General features: G+C 35.1%; 2 protein-coding genes across 2 annotated transcripts in view; both read right to left on the bottom strand.

Annotated features, from left to right (window-relative positions):
* The window catches only part of LOC123306577 (ETS-like protein pointed), a 292,945-nt gene that overhangs the window by 222,649 nt on the left and 52,385 nt on the right, over positions 1–17,911 (bottom strand). The window lies entirely within an intron of this gene.
* Positions 5,781–6,509, bottom strand: LOC123306578. The gene is made up of 2 exons (XM_044888637.1): positions 6,395–6,509; positions 5,781–6,326 (listed from the first exon to the last, which is right to left on the bottom strand). Exons 1-2 carry the CDS (start codon positions 6,414–6,416, stop codon positions 5,974–5,976), a joined length of 375 nt encoding a protein of 124 aa, XP_044744572.1. The 5' UTR covers positions 6,417–6,509; the 3' UTR covers positions 5,781–5,973.

Raw genomic sequence — 17,911 nt, 5'->3', positions numbered from 1 at the left:
TTAATGCGAAAATTTTACTACAGGATTTTCGATAAATGTCATCGGAGAATAAGTTCCTTAAAGTGGATTTTTCTATTTTTCATTTGACTTGTCCTATACAATGTAAATGTCTTAAGGTACTAATAAATACCTGATTATTATTATTACATCAATGTATTAAGATGAATAGCTACAAATACGCGTAAGTTGCCCTGTTACTTGTTTATTCATGTGAAATTTTTGTTCAAAGGTGAAGGTCATCTTAACTTGAAACTTCCTTCAATTCCTTTTACTTATATTGATGCAAGATGATTTTTGCTGAAGAATTTAACATTCTTGTAATTATCTGTTAATTCCTCCAGGAGATACCCATTCCCAACCACTGGATCATATGCATTTCATTTGCAGGTTAATATTTTTGAAATCTACAAATGATGTAAGCCAAAGAAGATAACGAACATTAACTCTCCTCAAGCTAGTGCATATTATGATATAAGACTGATCTCTTGTATTTTCCATGCAAATAACTGGATTTGGTATGCCTTCAATCAGTTTGTATAAACTTCAATTATGTTCGTCACATATTTTCCGAAGAGATTCGACATTGTGATAAAATACGTAATAACAGAAACTTTTACGTAGAACGGGCAGCATAGCGTTGATTTAATCCAAAAATGTTTTGACAAGCTTCATAACCCCACATTTTCAAACTATACAGGGTGAAATGTGTCAAATTTCCATGGCCATCCAACTACTAAAATAAAAGTGAATGAAGTATACATGTTTCATTCATAATATGACCCCTACAAGCACAATGAATTGAAACAACTATTTATAAGCAACAACTTCATAGAAGCACGTAGAAAATAATTTCATTGAATATATGAGGCTTAATCCCTGGAGTCTCATTTTTGGTTTAAATTACTACCATCACCATAAATGTTTCTTGTTACTCTAAGCTAGTTATTCTGAAGTTAATTTTGCTCATTATGAAAAGTAAAAATGGCTATATCTTTTTATGAGAATCGGAAAAAATGGTATAGCGTTTCTTTTAACCTCAAGAATCCGCTGTTGAAATATTTGTACGAGTCAAAGACTCACCCTGTATAATTCGGTTCCGCTGATCTACTTAGCCGATGTTTCGTCTGGCACACGCTGCATTACGTTCGTATTATGAACACCTTACGAATTATGACAATAAGAAAGAATGACCTATCTTATCCATCGCAAGAATTTGAAAAAAAATTATTAAGTCCAGTGATACATTGAGTGAACAATAACTTCAACGTGTAAATCCTGAATTAGGGGAAGCAGGTTGTCAATGGATATTGACAAGGTGTTACTTCCCCTTAGATCAGAGCGAGAAACAGGTCATCCGTCATCATCCTATCAAACATTATATTCAGCGGCATCTTAGATTCAGATCTCAATTCCACAAAGTTACGATTACTAAGCAGTCCCGGAAAGAGCTGTCAACTAGTACTTCCAAAAACCCAGGCAATTACCTCGTAAAAGTAATTACCTTCATACCGAAATATTAATGAGTAAATTCTCTTAACCGTTTCCGAATTAAGACGAATTAAATCGTTTCACCTACACCATGCGAGAACTCATTGCGCCGGATATGACGTCACGTCAGCAGCACCAGTGTCGCTCTTACCAGGTTTCGAACATCTGGGACCGCCCCCGCCGCCCCCCTCACGTGGTCCATTCTTGATTTTACGAGCTACTTCCGTTGCGTCCTCGTTGCAAGGCGATCTATTGATGGCAATGGGTGCATCATCTTTGTTTTCCTTATGGAAATTATAAATAAAAATCCGGGACAATTTTCGGTACCTGACGGCGTGATGGGGGGTGGAGGGGGATTTTGCATGAGGTATTATGGCACATGTGGCGATTAGAATAGATTCTGGTGGGTAATTATAGATTTGTCCTCATACTCCAACCGAAATCGATTCCAATTATATACACACAGCAGCGAAGCCGAGAATGAATTGGCATAATAATCCATTCGGGAGAAACGTTTGATCTTTAAAGTTTAATGGAGTAGATACTCAAAGTCCGTACACTATTTATGAAGAAAAAATTATAATAATAAAAAAGATCACTCAAGCTCAAACTGTGATCACAACCAGAGATCGGAAAAATAAACATACTTCGCTTCAAATTAAATGCGAATTAGGAAATAATATCTGGCATATATTCAAAATACGAATTACAAATTATACTAACTAAGGGACTAGCAACGTATACGTTGTGCAACTACACAAACGGTGTGCAGAGCTGCTTATATTCATTATGCCAGGAGTAAAAAGATTAGAAAATTTGCAACAACTTAGCGCGTTTGGTTTGCCCTTCAAAGAAATAGCCACTAAGTTGCACAGAAGTGAGAATAGGGTAATGAATTGTTGTCAGGTATGATTGACAGGACATGTTAAGTTCAAGATCGCCGCCTTAGACTTTTGGCTCTACGGAAGCGGTTCACGTCCACAAGGTCAATCGAGGACCAATGCTTATGGCAGTAGATCACCTTTGGTATTCATCAGAGACAAAATGACCGCAGTGCATTACAACTAGGAGGTGGTGAAACAACATGTTCTGCTTAATTTTCAGACGCTGACCAACCCACTTTTCAAACAAGATAATACATATATAGACGGAATTAAATTGACAATCAAGTCAATTGGATGCTTTGGCCGTCTAGAGTATTTCACCCATAAAATATCTCTTGGGCAATATTCATCTCATACCACTCTTCCAGCACTCATGAGGTGCAAGTTGCCTGAGCAGAGATACTATCAAGAAGAAATTCACCATCTCATTAGGAGTAGGCTCCGAGGGGTCTTTCACAGGACGTTTTTTGTACACTAAAATTCCAATTTCGCGATTAATTCCACTAAATTCAGGAAAATTCCGTTCAATCCACCTAAATTCCATTCAATTCATCACAATTCCGTTAAATTCATCAAATCCGCTCAATTCCACTCAATTCCGTTCAATTTATCGCAGTAATTTTCAGTGAAAACTCAACATGAGTGTGCTGTCCACTATAAGTAATTAGGACAAATAAAAATTCGAATGAATAAATATCACCTATAAAGAACACTGTATAACTCAACATTAAAACCTAAGACAAAAAAATAAATTTTTCTCTATTTTGTTGAAATCATCTTCAACCAGTTTTGTCGAACCCAACAGTGAATCTTATCAAGTTGCCGTCAAATAAGTTCGAATTTTGATATGTCTCATGTTCCCCAGCTGTGATTTCGCGGCAAGCTTCGCTCGAAGTTTCGTCTTGCTCCATCTGAAGTATAATTTATCCTAGACTGGATCTACTAGTGCATCTAATCTGAGATCGAACCAAAAATCGAAATATCAGTAGAACTGTATTATTGGCAATACAGCCATTTATTCTCAATACAATAATTTCAGCAAAAATTAACCCAAAGTAGGAATTTTTTCAAACCAAAAAAACTGTTGAAAAAATTAGGGTGGCGAAATAGGTGAATGAACTTATGAACTAAAACAATTTTACCCTAAAACTCAATATATTTAGGAAAATGAATGGCATACTTTTTTGAGAAACTCATGACCTCAACTGCGTTCCTCTTTTGTTTTCGAGTCAAGTATGACTTAGAAAAAATCACTATTATTTTTCATTTCAAAAATATATTTAACATATTATACCTACATTGTGGCCCGCGTAAAATATTCCAGCCGAATATTTCCGTAAATAAAAAAGTTTTTTGGGAAAACGGCTAGAAGGCTCAATTTCCATTTGGACATTTATGACAAATTCATAAACTCGACCACTTAATGCATGTCACCCATCACTTCCTACTATATAGTTTCCGACATGAAAGCCATATTAATTCATAAATAAAATCAAAATCACGTTTTCCAGAAACACTCAAATATATGGAAATGTTCGACTATGGATTGTTTGACATGGCCACCTTGTATAATATGTTAAATATCACTGGAATGATGATAGAGATTATCTACTTCGCTTGAGCATCATCGACTTCACACTAAAATAAGTACTTTTATAGGTTATATCAAAACGATTCTTAGGTGACACGATTATTGAAAAGCATCTTTCTGCGCATGTTCATTTCCATTCAATTCCTTTACAATTCCATTCAATTCCTTCAGAATGCCGTTCAATTCCATTGAATTCCTATAAAATGTCCTTCAATTCCATTCCAATGAATTCCAATATAATTCCGTGTAATTCCATAAAATTCCGTGCAATTCCGCCTCAATGCAGTGGCGTAGTGAGGGGGGGGGGGCAAGCGGGGGCATCATGCCCCGGGCGCTACCAACAAAGGGGCGCCAAATGGTTCACGAAACAAAAAAATTGCTGGATAATTTTGAAATTGATTTTTGGAAAATATATTCTAAATCAGTTTTATGAAAGAGGTGTTAATTCGTTAATAATGAGGAAAACAGGAACATTATGGACTAGACCTGTATCTGTCAGCACTTCCTTATGGCAACTCCTCTTTGAGGTTACATAAATTGTCTTCTTTCTTGATTTGTTTGATATAGTTGAGGAGCCCAAGAGGGAAATTCGGGATTTACTCGAGCGTGTCAGATCAATATAAGGGGAGATACCTCCTCTACCAAAACTTAGACCTATATATGAGGTGAATTGTCTAGGACAGCCAGCCAGAATAGTAAAAAAAAGATCATTATACTTGAGCGTGTCAGATTAATATACCTAAGTGTGGTTAATTACATATTGAAAAGTATATATTCTTGAGTTTGACAATTTAAGCGTGACGAAAATGTATGGGAGGGCGCCAAATTTGCAACAAAAAATTCACATGTACATTCTCGAGCGCGGAGGCTTTTTTTCTCATTTTAAAGCTAATGATTCAACAATAATAGAAAAAAATAATCTTGAGAGTTTCAGCATGTCGAAGCAATAAAAATTGGCCATAAAGATCACAAAAATCAGTTTTTTTTTAATTATCTCCTCTCCTGGGCTTCAAATTGTTTTTGCATTCCTTATAAAATTTGAAGCGCATAACATTTTCTACAAATTTTGTCTGAAGCAATTTCTTCTACATCTGAAAATGAGATATATGGCGATAAATGTACATTAGACTGGGTTTCTACAAGGACCTTGGCCTTTCTCATGTGTGGCTAAGCTCCTCTCCCTTAGCGCCCTCTAATTCGAAAAAACTTAAGGGTATGTAAAAGTGATTCAAAAAAAGTTGTATGGCATTTTATTATCTAGAAATTTCATAATGAATACAGAAACGATCAGAGGTACAGGAAGGGAGATATTTGAAAAAATGCCTTGTTATCATCTTCAAACTGACAGATTAAGAAAACCCCTACTTGATTACTGTCAGATTAATGGGTCAACATGTCTGCAACACCGAAATTAACCATCTGTATGAAAATCTGACACGCTTGAGTATGTACAAGTAACGATTCTTTTTGCATTTTCAAAGGACCACTGTGACCTTCGAAATTGTCAGAATCTTGAAAACTAACTTCCTTTGGGTCCAATCAACTTATTTTCCAAATATTTGACATGCTCGGAAATTTTTTTTTACCATTTTCAACTCTTCCGTATGGCTAGCCCCACCACGCAAACTGTCAAATTAACATTAATTTATTATCAGAGATACGCTCGAGTTTGTACAATTGACGATTTTTTTTTTACATCTTTGAAAACCTGCAGACGCTTTTTCCACCGCTGAAAGTGCATGCCTCATAGAACCTTTTTTCTTTCCACCATCTGTTCTTCAAAATCCACTAGGCCTCCACGACGCTCGAGTCAATCCCGACTTAGCATCGTCGGCTCCCCAACTATTTATAATAATAAATGTTCTTTATTGGATCAATCCAAAAGGCCATCGACCGAGGTGCTTCAGCCTGGTTATAAAAGAGAAACCATTGATTATTTTACAAATAAATGTTTGGTAAACAATTGTATAACAATATTTCACAAAAAAAAAACAAACAGTAATTTTGAAGCTATTTATGTAGCGTTTTGATAATCTCCCATATGATGTTCAGAGGATGTTTTCTGTGTGGTCTTGTATTTTCGTTCCTATTGGTGCAAAGTTCTCTTAAGATTTGTATGTTCACTTTCCTCTGTGAAAATTTTGGTGACAGATCGTTCAGGCGTTGGTTAATTGGTTTGATCAGGGTTTTTTCGTACAGGAGCATGTTGGAGGGGTTGTAGAGTTCATACCTTGGATGCCTCATTTTAGTAATGGCTCTGAGAGAGGTGGTTTCTGCGGTCTGCGGGAGAATTTTCTTGGAGTTTGCATTTTGCATTTGGCGAAAGGTATATTTAGTGACAGTACTCCAAAAGAGGAACACATATAGACTTATAAATATGTGCAGCTGTTTTTGTGCTAATTCCAGTGTTTTTATAAGTCAGACTGCGAAAATGCTTGCTTCTGGAGATGCATTTATGCTTGTTGTTGGAAGCATTTGATTTGAAATTCAATTTGTGGTCTAGATTTATACCTAAATATTTGATGCGTTTTTTTGGGGCGCTAAAAAGGTATTGTGCCCCGGGCGCGAGTTGAGCTCGCTACGCCACTGTCTGTAAGGTATTTTTTTAAGCGTGTTTCAGAAAATTCTATAAATAATACATACATACGTAAGTAACTGGAATGTGTATGATGGTATATCGAATATTGGTTCATATTTATTTCTGATATATGTATATTTCACAAATTCAACTAAGTTTATTAATTCAAAACAACTTGTATTGCACAGAAATAACACCTTTGAGGTATAGCAGATCACCATATACTTTTGTGTCCCAGTCAAAGCTTCATTTATTGTCAGTAATTTTAATTTTTGTAAATTTTTAATAAATTGCGAATGAAAATATAGCACATCCAACAGCGTTTCTCATTGATATCAATTGATTTCAAACAATGTTTAGATGAAAACTAACATCCTGATCACAAAACAAAACCATACTTTTGTTTTGTCGCTCAGGATGTTTTTTTTTTCTGATCGAGACAAAGTCGATATTGAAATTTAATACAAGGTATAGAATTCGAATTTCGCGCCCCTCAATTGAAAAACAAAAAACTGTTATTAAAAAGTTTTTCTGTATTGACACTGCGTTTTCAGCGCCATCTCATTGTCAAGCGTGTTTTCACTGACCAAAATGTAGTCGGTTTTTAGTACTAGAGATATGCTACTCTATAATTTGTTGGTAATTTAATAATTGACATATTTAGCGAATTACCTGTCAACTTTTGAATACGAAAGCCATCAAAGGCTTTTTTCCATCTACAGAACTCGTTTATCAATAACATCACCAAGTGTATTTATGTGAAAATGTATTTTGAACCCTGAAGTATTCGAAATACCTACCACAAAATACCTCATCGTTCGGTATTCAAAATACCAATCGAACCAATAACATTCTTCGAAGTAATTGACATACAAATAACAAATATGCATTTGTATTTTATTAACGTAGTTAATAAGTACAATAAGTAGGTAATTCACATAATTTGCTCTTTTAATCAAATACCTGGATTATTTTCCAATTCATCATTTAAATAAGGAACGTAAAAAAAACAGCAAGCTATGAAATTCGGATAGTTGACGTTTAGTGGTGCACTGCAGCTGAAGAATCATCGATGTCGAAATTCAGGTAATCATCGAATGAAGATCGCGAAAGGTCTTGTTGAATTCCATATTCTCTTGGTTTTTGCTTAAACCTATAGGAGCCTCCTTTTCTCATTGAAAAATTATCTGGATTATGTGAACTTATCTGCGAATATTTCCGGATTATCTGTTGGATAATCACGATGTTTCATCGACATTTGTCACAATTCTCCTCGTAAATATTGATAAAGATATTCTTGAGCAGCACAAAGTTCTGTTTTTCAGATGAAAATCTCACTTCGGACAGCAATTAAATAAACCAATATGCATAGAGATTGTGAGCAGTTTCTTCTTATTCGAACAACAAAATTTACAGTTAACTGCACCATCGGGCGAGTACAAGTTCACAAATAAACATTATAATTACCCTATGGTAGCTTCACGGCACATTCGGAGTCGAGGCTCTATTTCAACTTGCTCACTCGTCGAAATCATAAGTTATAATTATAATGTTGTTCTATTTACATACGGATAAGTATTGGTTTGGATTAATTGTTGTCGAATACAAAATGATTTTCAACACACCTCGCCAGCTTCTTTCTTTACTTTCTCATCTCGCTGCTACTCTAATGCCATTATTCTGTTTGAATAGAGGCGGTGGGTTTAATATTCGAGAGCCAATAATTATTGTGCCGTCGATGAGAGTTCCTTGCTCGTTCCATTCTTCCTTCGAGCATTTTATGATATATGTATGCACACAGTAACAATATCCATTACACACAGGGTGATTCAAAACTGGAGATTATTACAAGATTCGGGGCAACTGTGCGCACTTTTGCCTTTCAAGCCATACCCTGTTTCAAATGTTGAAGCTAGGAAAATTAAAACATATTCATAAGATATAGAATTTTCTAATCTATAAAAAAACATCAAAAAGCCGACAAACAAAAACGTTTTCTTTCCGCAAAAAGAAATTTAATGGTGAAAGTCGGAGTGCGTTCACATGCCCCGTATTGCGGTTAAGTGTGCGCACCCTCACGGGGTAAGTGAACGCAGTGCTTAGTGAACCTTACAATCAAAACAAATTTCAAAATAATGTCATCAAAATGTTACAATATTAGAGAAATGCTGTTTATTATCAATACAGAAGCGCCTTTTTATAAGCACTACATTATTGTTCGTGCCACAATTCCTGGTGAACACAACACTTGATACATTCCCCTGTTGGTGGCTCTTCATATTTTTACGAACAAATAGGACAATATTGATCGAGTCTCAACCAAGAAAATCAACAATGTCATAATTTATTCCTCACTGAACTAATGCCCATATAATGAATCTATGCGCACACTTACCCGCGCACACTTTCCCCAGTAAGCCAAAATTTGAATTGACGTTCTTATAGAGTTGAGCAGCTAACAGAACCTAAAATTTTTTATTATATATTTAGATTAATATGCCCATGATCGAATAAAATATTGTTTAACATTGTCGGACTCGGAACTTGGACCTGGCAGAATTTGCAGAGATGCTGAAAATTAACAAGAAAACTAGTGAATTTGATGGATTGCAAATAAAAAGTTAACGAAACGTCTCACGGCGCACTCCTATGAAAAACTAATTTGGCGATTCTGCGCCCTTGCTTCACCCAAATGAACCCCTCTTTCATACATTGCATAGGGTCTGTTCCGATATTGCTGTTAGTACTGGCCCGCAATCGAATAACAATAGAACTCGAACGACTGGGCCAATAGGCATCGTTTCTGAAATACTGACAGTACTATTCAGGAATATCGGAACAGACGGATAGTCGAGATATACGCACTGCGCACACTTACCCACTGCGCTCAGTTATCCCGAATGACTCTAACCATAAATGTTAATAAACTGAATCAGAAAGTGACGAATACTACACGATAAAAACCTTAATATCAAAGAAAAAACGGAAGCCATTTCGCCCAACTCAGTTTTTGCAAGCATAAATTGCAATTCTAATAAATGAATTAAAACTTTGAAGCAAATATCTTGATAATGGTTGAGAATTGTGATATTGAGCAGATAAGAATACATTCTTTGACAAACAACTGAAACAAAGCATGTCTTCTATCTCATCTATCCTCATTTAGCTTTGTTTCATTTTTACAGATAAAAAATACAACATGTTTACTTCATGCTTCATGTTATTTATACATCTAACGCCCCATATGGGCTTTATTTGAGGAACAGACTTTCCATATGCATTTTGTCCATTATTTGTAATTTTCACAAATGAAGAAAATGTTTTTCGTGTTTTTAAGTTGATTTATCCAAAAACGAGTTTCCTCAAAAAATGCAGAAAAAACCCATGTGAACATTGCACCTACCTAAATGCAGAAAATCTATTTTTCAAATTCTTAGTAACAAATTTTGGAACAATTGTGACAAAGTGCATTTCGCATTGGGTAGTAACAATGCAAAGTTTAACATATTATATACGGTGGTTCAGCTTGCTTCTCATCATTATAACAATCACAAAACGCAAAAGTCACTTTCATCGATATAATTATTTTCTACAACCTTGGTCAATCCGGACATTTTGGTCATGATTGTGTAAAAAAATTGGCTCCATCTATGCCAGCAACTGGCGACGAGAATCAAATGTTTGTTAGTTCACTATACAGGGTGAGTCTTTCACTCGTTCAAATATTTTAACATTAGATTCTTGAGGTCAAAAGAAAGACCTTTTTCCTATACCATTTTTTCCGTTTTCTTTTGAAAAGATATAGCCATTTTAAGTTTTCATAATGAGCTGAACAAAATTACCTTCAGAATAATTAGCTTAATCTGTGACACTTCATATCTGTGGATTTTTTGAAGAGAGTTGTATTCCGCCAAAGTACCCAATTTTTCAAATTTCACAGATACTTTTTGATTTTTGAACATTATATTTCTAGAAAACAGGGCATTATTCGAGAAAATATGAAGGATACTTTTATTTTACAAAACATTCAACTATTCATTAGATAACGTCCAACTTAGTTTCAAGAGTTGGGTTCTTTGAATTTTTGATATTTTTATGGTACGTAATGGTCATAATGAGACAACTGAAAGACGTGGGTGATTTCTCGTGTTCAAAAAAGATTCATTAAATAAATGAAAAACTATATTCCGAAATTCATATCATTCGATGAATCCGTTTGTGAGATAGAAGTAAAAATAATATTTTTTTATGGTTTTTCATGAGTCTCTATCTTTTGAATCTAGCCGATTCGGAAAAAATGGTGAAGAAAAAAGTGTTTATTTTCACCTCAAAAATCTACTGTTAAAATATTTGTACGAGTCAAAGACTCACCCTGTATAGGTGCAACGTGCTCTCGGTTTGTCCACTGCATATTGACATACAACACAATGATTGTCTAAAGGGTGCGTTTTTTCTGTGTAAAATTATAGAATTATTATACAATATTTGAAGGTAGTGGCACCATTTTTTTTTATTTTCGAAAAATGGATAAAATGCATACAGGAAATTTGCCCCTCATTTAAACGAGTTAAATATTTTAATTTCTCATCTAAAAATCCGCTGGTTTTCAATTTCAATGTTACTACTGACACAATTATGGAGTTTTTCCTATTTTTGTAAAAAAGACTTTCCCAACCTGAATCGCCAACAATTGTTCAGCTTGTTTAGCCTGCTTAATCATAAAATTACGGATAGTTATACCACTCTCGTTTTTAATCACGTTATATATGCTGTACAGTGCGAGTCTCTGAATTCAGGAAATCAAACACTGTTTTTTTTGTAAGTATGCATGGAGGTCGATTAATAGGTATTTAAATTGAGCGCCTTTTGATATGAGAAAATGAGAAAATTACGTGATGGATAATTTTATTGACTGGATATCACAATTTTCATGACTACCTACTCTCAAAGGGTCTATCAAATCATGTGTAACAGAAGTATCATTGATTTTTATTCTTGTCGTTGAAAAAATATTCAACAAACATCAACTAATTCGAAAATGATGGAATATTATTCAACTCAAAGAAATAATTCAGGTATTTTGAGACTGAAATAACAACAGGTATTATTTGATCATAATTTTTGTCAAACAAAACGTTAAATAAAAATAAGTAAGGAAAGCAGTACCATATCGAGCATGAAATATTCAAGATAAAGAAGTCATCTTCAGTAGAAATGCGAAGCGATTTCAAAAGGTGCTAGGTGAGTTAAAAAAGTGTGTCATTGAAATCGAAGTGCTTCATTTCGAGCAACGCTCAACATATGTTGCATCCAATAATACAATCAAAAATTTCAGGATGCACTACATCTCGTTCTCTCATGAATTTCCATCACAATGTGTAGATAATTCATGTGTTCTAGTCAAATTGAAATGCCCCCGAGCTCATACGTAAAAAAGTACTCCCGTGGCTTAATCAATAATTCAACTTTTTCTCTTAATAGACTAATTCTAAACCATTTACCTAAATTACATATAATTCGATGTCATGGGCTTCACAAATATTCCGCTCATAGATCAGTTAAACCTGTAATGATAGCACACAATGCAAAAAGGCGAATCGAAAAGTCAGTAGAAAAGATACGGTTAACGTAGTTTGCCTAAGGGATAGCGTATGGAGCCAGGTTGTTGAACTGCGTATAAAAACTAAGCCTCTGGCTAATTTATATACGAACCCGCTATCATCTATTAAATCCTCATCCTTTCAGGTTTTCTATTGGTGTTGCTCTGCGTCTATGTATATTGTTAATAGCTGTGAAGGATTTCAATGTGGAAGGCGAAGGAGGAAACAAAAGTAGCAGTAAAGGGATTTTTAGCAATTCCACCCAATAGAAAAGGAGCAGAGTCTAGAGAGATTACAGATGATTTATCTTACATATTCCCGGCTGTATCATTTTTTATAAAGTCGATATTCCGCACTGGACTACAAGTAAATATATGTTTGTATATTGAGAAGGTTACACACGTTACATCGAACTCTAGAATACTGTTCCTAAAATGAAAAAAATTTCTCAGAAACTGTATCATGATTGTTGCTCCGCTTGCTGTAAAAGCGATCATATACAAATACCAGAAGCAGTATTTCATATTTCATCCGTTCCTGTATGACCAATATGAACATTATTCAAATATAAAAAATTTGTTCATGCAAGAAAACGTGAGTACCTACCTATATGTGCTAATCAGGACCTGTAGAAAGATTTATTTGTTTAGAGGGTTTTATTCATTCCCTAACAAGAGGATTCATGAGCTGCGATGGATTAGTTCTTATGCTATTTTGTAATTTTCAATTTTGAATATGAATAATTGAGAAACTTCATATTTATTTCGGAATAGCTACACTTATTCATTTATTTATTCATTTATGGAAGATAGGAATACAAACAGGTGTTCCAACTCAAAAAACAGTAATCACAAATTACATGGAAAGAAAATCATACAATCAGATAAAAATTTGAAATCACAATAGTTTCAAAATAACATTGTGCAAACTGAACATTTTTCTTTAATTATATCATATGAGAAGCGCTCATGAAACAGCATCCTGCGATATAGCTTTTGTTTCAGCATTTTCTTAAATTGAGGAATAGACGTATTAAAGGGATCAGCATTGCTAGACTCCGAGTTTAACGTCGTGAAAAATCTACAAATTAGCGAATTTTGAGTTACGTTCAAACGACTGAAAGGTACAGCAAAGGGTTCCCTTGATCTTAATCTTTTCACGAGAAAGTATTTTATAATTTGTATCTCAATTGAAGCAAATGATGTATTACGACTAGCTCGGTTTCTATCAAATATAGTATTCGCTTAAGTTGATTTTCACTATATCAAACTTTTTTTTTTGTGAAAAAACTTTCATCTCAAAGGGTCAAATGGTATATCATCTCGAAAGATTTTGAGTGTTTATAAATTGTGTACTGAAAAAATTGTGTTAGGCGTCCGATGCGGTTCAAAAAGCTTTTTGGGAAATACATTGAATAATTGAATTATTGAATGTTGAAATCGTTCACCTTCTGCTTGTAGGAAGTAATTCAATTTTATTCAATGTATTCAAAAACATTTTATCCACGATTGATCCATAAAGTCGCCATAATTTATGCGTTTCCAAGCATTATGATATCCATTGATCACTTGTGATTAATAAGTTATTATTAACTGAATATGTATTAAACATGCATTAATCACTTGTGGTTTATGAGTCATTATTTACTGGTCTAGTAACTTTGAAAATATTGTTGATGAACACTCAAATTGAAATTCGAAACTCTTGTGTGAATACCCCGTATATTTTTTAATCAAAATAAAAGTGAAAATTTTGAAGATTCTTTGTCGAAACATGATTCGAATAAGCAATTCCAAATCTATAAATGTCATTTGTGCTAGTATTTATGAAAAAAATTCCTGAATCGGCTGTTAAAAGAGAGTTCCTATTATTTTCTGGAATATGAACTTCTTTAATCAAATTCGCATAGGCAATGTTAAGTGAACCGATATCAGACCTTGAGTTCACAGAATTGGGGTGTTTCTTTATGAACAACATCTCCTTGAACCCACGTTTAAACCAATTGTTCTCTTTAGTTAGAATCCTCGCATTATCAAAGCCAAAGAGATGTCCTTCATTTTCCAAATTTGATTAAAGAAATGAAATAAATAGTTTTTGTGGACGCACACATTCCGACCGTGTATGTGGGATTTTCATTGTTCTCGCATTCATGAATTAACCCTTGTCTACCTATGAGTCAAGAGATTTTATAGAGCCCGAGATGAATCTTTTATCGAACTTTTTTACGAATTTGATTTTCTCAAATGATTTTTAATGAATTATCCATAAGGTGAATTGGTGGACTTTTCGTTCGAATATTTGTTATCATTGTTATTTGTCTATGTAATTTCAGTGATTTCATTCGTAATTTTGCGTTTTTCATTTATTTGTCACTCTGCTGGTTTCTTGTAATTATTTATTGTATTGTCCGAATATTTATTTTTATATACTGTTCATACCAATGTTGTAATTTCAGCCTGAAGAAGAGAAGAAATATTCTCGAATCGTCGCTATGTGAATAGTTGTAAATATATAGTTCCTAAAGTCTGATAACTTTTGTCCTTTAATATCTTTGGAACGATATTTCTCACATAAATAGTGAAAACCTTCACAAGATAGTCGTATTCGAAAACTTCCTCAAAGGATTCAAGTACCTAATGATAATTGACTTTCACCCTTAGTAGGTTCATTACTCTCTCGGATCTCTCTTTCTTATGTTGACCATGAGTCAACATACCGGTCACTGTTTTAATGGAAAGGGCTATTCCATCCGTATTAATAGATTATTATTATTATAGGTTATTTGTCTTTCGTTTGGCATTTTTCGCAGCGGTTTGTTCACAGATCGCATTTTCCTAACCCTTTAAATTAGTTGAACTTTACTTTACTTCTCCCTCTCGGTGCTCACCAAATTGGTAAACACCGATAAGTATGAGTATGGACGATAACCAAATGACTTGAATCACTCCATTCAGTCTATAATATTCCATTATTTCTGATATGTACCTAATGAATCGCGGTTGACATCGGTATTTGTTGAAAATTCGATCGGCTGAAATAGTCCCGACCAGATTTTCCCGTTCTGTAGAAAGCAAGTGTATCACCTGAGCATCTAGAACAGCATCGAGGCTCCTCTGAGCTACAAAACGACGACGACGATCCGTCATTGGGTTACGTGAATTGCACCTGCTCCGCATAGGTCATTGCTCAAACGAGTTCTACCGCGGACGGAAGGACGGGGGGCGCTCTTTTTTTATTGATACTGTTCACTTTGGTTCGTTCGGATAACGAGAATAATTGCGCAATTTTTCATACATGGACGCAGAATAGGATCTTATTAGCTATAATGCAGACGAACGACTGGTGGTATGGCGGATCGGGAATTATTCGACTAATGTCATTATGCGCTGTGACAAATTGAATCTGCACCATCTAACTTGACACGGTCAACGGAGAGGGCTTTCGCACTGGTCGGCTCGTAATGGAATTCTTTGCGCTCCTTTATCGCTCGGAATTTTCTGATTCTTCGCCAGTTGAAACTTGGCCGAACCGAAGAGAAAAATTATCGAACTAAAAGTGAAAACTGACATTCGTTGGGATTGAATGGACGAGTTCAGAAACGTTTGCCAACCTTGTAAATATTCGACTACACTCTTACAACGAAAACGTATTTTTTTCAAATTATATTTGCGCCTTTCGGTTGCTTTAATCATTTTACAGTTCAGCGGCTTTCAAATCCAAGTGATATGGAAGACAATTTATATTGAATATTCAAGGTAAATTCTGACATTATTCGAGAGTTTTTTCGTGTTTCGTGCATTATATTTACTGTTTCGTCACAGAACTCCTCCACTACTGATGTGTTCTGTAATTGTAACAGTGTCAAAGTTTTATATCACTTCTTTGCGCAGTCGCATAGAGGTATTACTTTAGTACTTGAGGCATTATGTGACGAGACCATAAATATAATGCACTAATTTTTGAAGAATTCAGTGGCGTAGTGGAAGAATTTTTTCATTTCCCCACTTCAGTGGAATAATCGCACCTTCAAATTTTCCAAAGATAAATCCTATTTTTTTACATATTCCAGTCCCATATTTATTCGATTCAGAATATACAGTGTGTCCCAGGATTAAAGGAAATAAATTTGGATATAGGTTCAGAACCCTAAAATAATAAATACGAAAAAATTCCATGGAGTTGTCTGGAAAATTTCGTTGAAGAGTTACGATCATCAAAAATGAGGACTCGTTTATGGATTTATTCAATGTCTTTCGAATAAGTAGGACCAAGTTTAACTATAAGCATACTATGAACGATTAAGTTAGTTGTTTGTGCCTAATTTGTGCAAATTACGCCGAAAATAATCTGCTCCACAAGAGTTAGGGATATCGTATTCAGTCGTTTTTAAAAGTATGTAATCTTCGAGAAAATCGCTGTAAAATCATTTAAAACTCAATAACAACTTGAATCGATCCAATAAAAATCAGTATGAGACATTTCGCCAATCTGGTCGCCTTTTTTTTTGAAGTTTGGTTCTTTGCATATGCTTCATCAATGTTCTTATTTTGAAATGAAGTCAGTTTATCAACGGCTTCCATTTGAAATGCTTTTTCTGAAAATGCCAAGACGTAAATTAACAAACGCTGAGGCTAATAGGGCTATCTGAATGCTACAGGGTGGCCTAACTCAGATTGTTGTAGCGGAAAGGCTCCAAGTCAGCCAAAGTGTGATATCTCCACTTCGGAATAGGTTCAGGGAGACAGGTTCCGTGTTGGAAAGACCAAGGCTTGGTGGACGACCTACTCAGGATCGTTTCATCAGCATTTCGGCGAAAAGAAACCCTATATCTACGTGTAGAATGCTACGGAATACTCTTCAAAATGCAGATGGGGTCCAAGTTTCCATCGAAACCATCAGACGACGTTTGGGAGTGGTGAATCTAGGTTCTAGATGTCCATTTTCACATTCTCGAAGAATAAGGGTATGGACAATCCCACGCATACCCCGTAATCGTCCCTATGTCCAAGAAGTCCATCCATTCCGAGGGGGTAGTGTTATGGTATGGGCCTGGATATGTTTCGATGGGCGCACAGATCTACACATTTGTCCTGGGAATATGACCGCCTTACACTATAGGGAGCATGTCATTGACAATGTTGTGCCAAATTCTCACGCTGCTATTGGTGAAACTTTTCAATTTCTAGACGATAACGCTAGACCGCACCGTGCAGTCTTAGATGAAAATGAGCGCGAGTGCTTGGTATTCCACATTTACCAATACCTCCGCACTCACCAGATTTGAATTGCATAGAACCTGCATGGGATATGCTCTAAAGTAGATTAGATGATCATCAACCTACCCCAGATTCCTCAAATGATCTGAGAGAGCTTCTGCCCCGTTTATGGAACCAAATTCCTCAAGAAATGTTCAACCTCGTGTGTAGTATGCGAAGAAGATGTCAAGCTGTTATTGATGCCCGTGGAGGCCATACATTGTATTGATAGTCTTAAAATGCTTGAATTCTCTGGGAATAAAATTTCGTTATTTCACTCGATTGTTCTTAACCACCCTGTATACGATACAGACCTACAGGATAAAATTAATTCGCTACTTGAAATCATATTAATATAAATTTTCATCACAAAAATCTTATTTCAACTATGTATATTTTTTTGCAATTTAAGTCAATATCCCTAACTCATGTGGAGCAGTTTATTTCAAATGAGGAACATGCCGATGGGAAAAACCAGACCAAAGGATCTACTTAATTTTTTACGGACACAGTTG

This window comes from Coccinella septempunctata, chromosome 2 (genome assembly GCF_907165205.1).
Source record: "Coccinella septempunctata chromosome 2, icCocSept1.1, whole genome shotgun sequence".
NCBI classification, from domain to species: domain Eukaryota; kingdom Metazoa; phylum Arthropoda; class Insecta; order Coleoptera; family Coccinellidae; genus Coccinella; species Coccinella septempunctata.
Note: the sequence above shows the minus strand (reverse complement) of the source record. Positions and strands in the feature narration are given on the sequence as shown.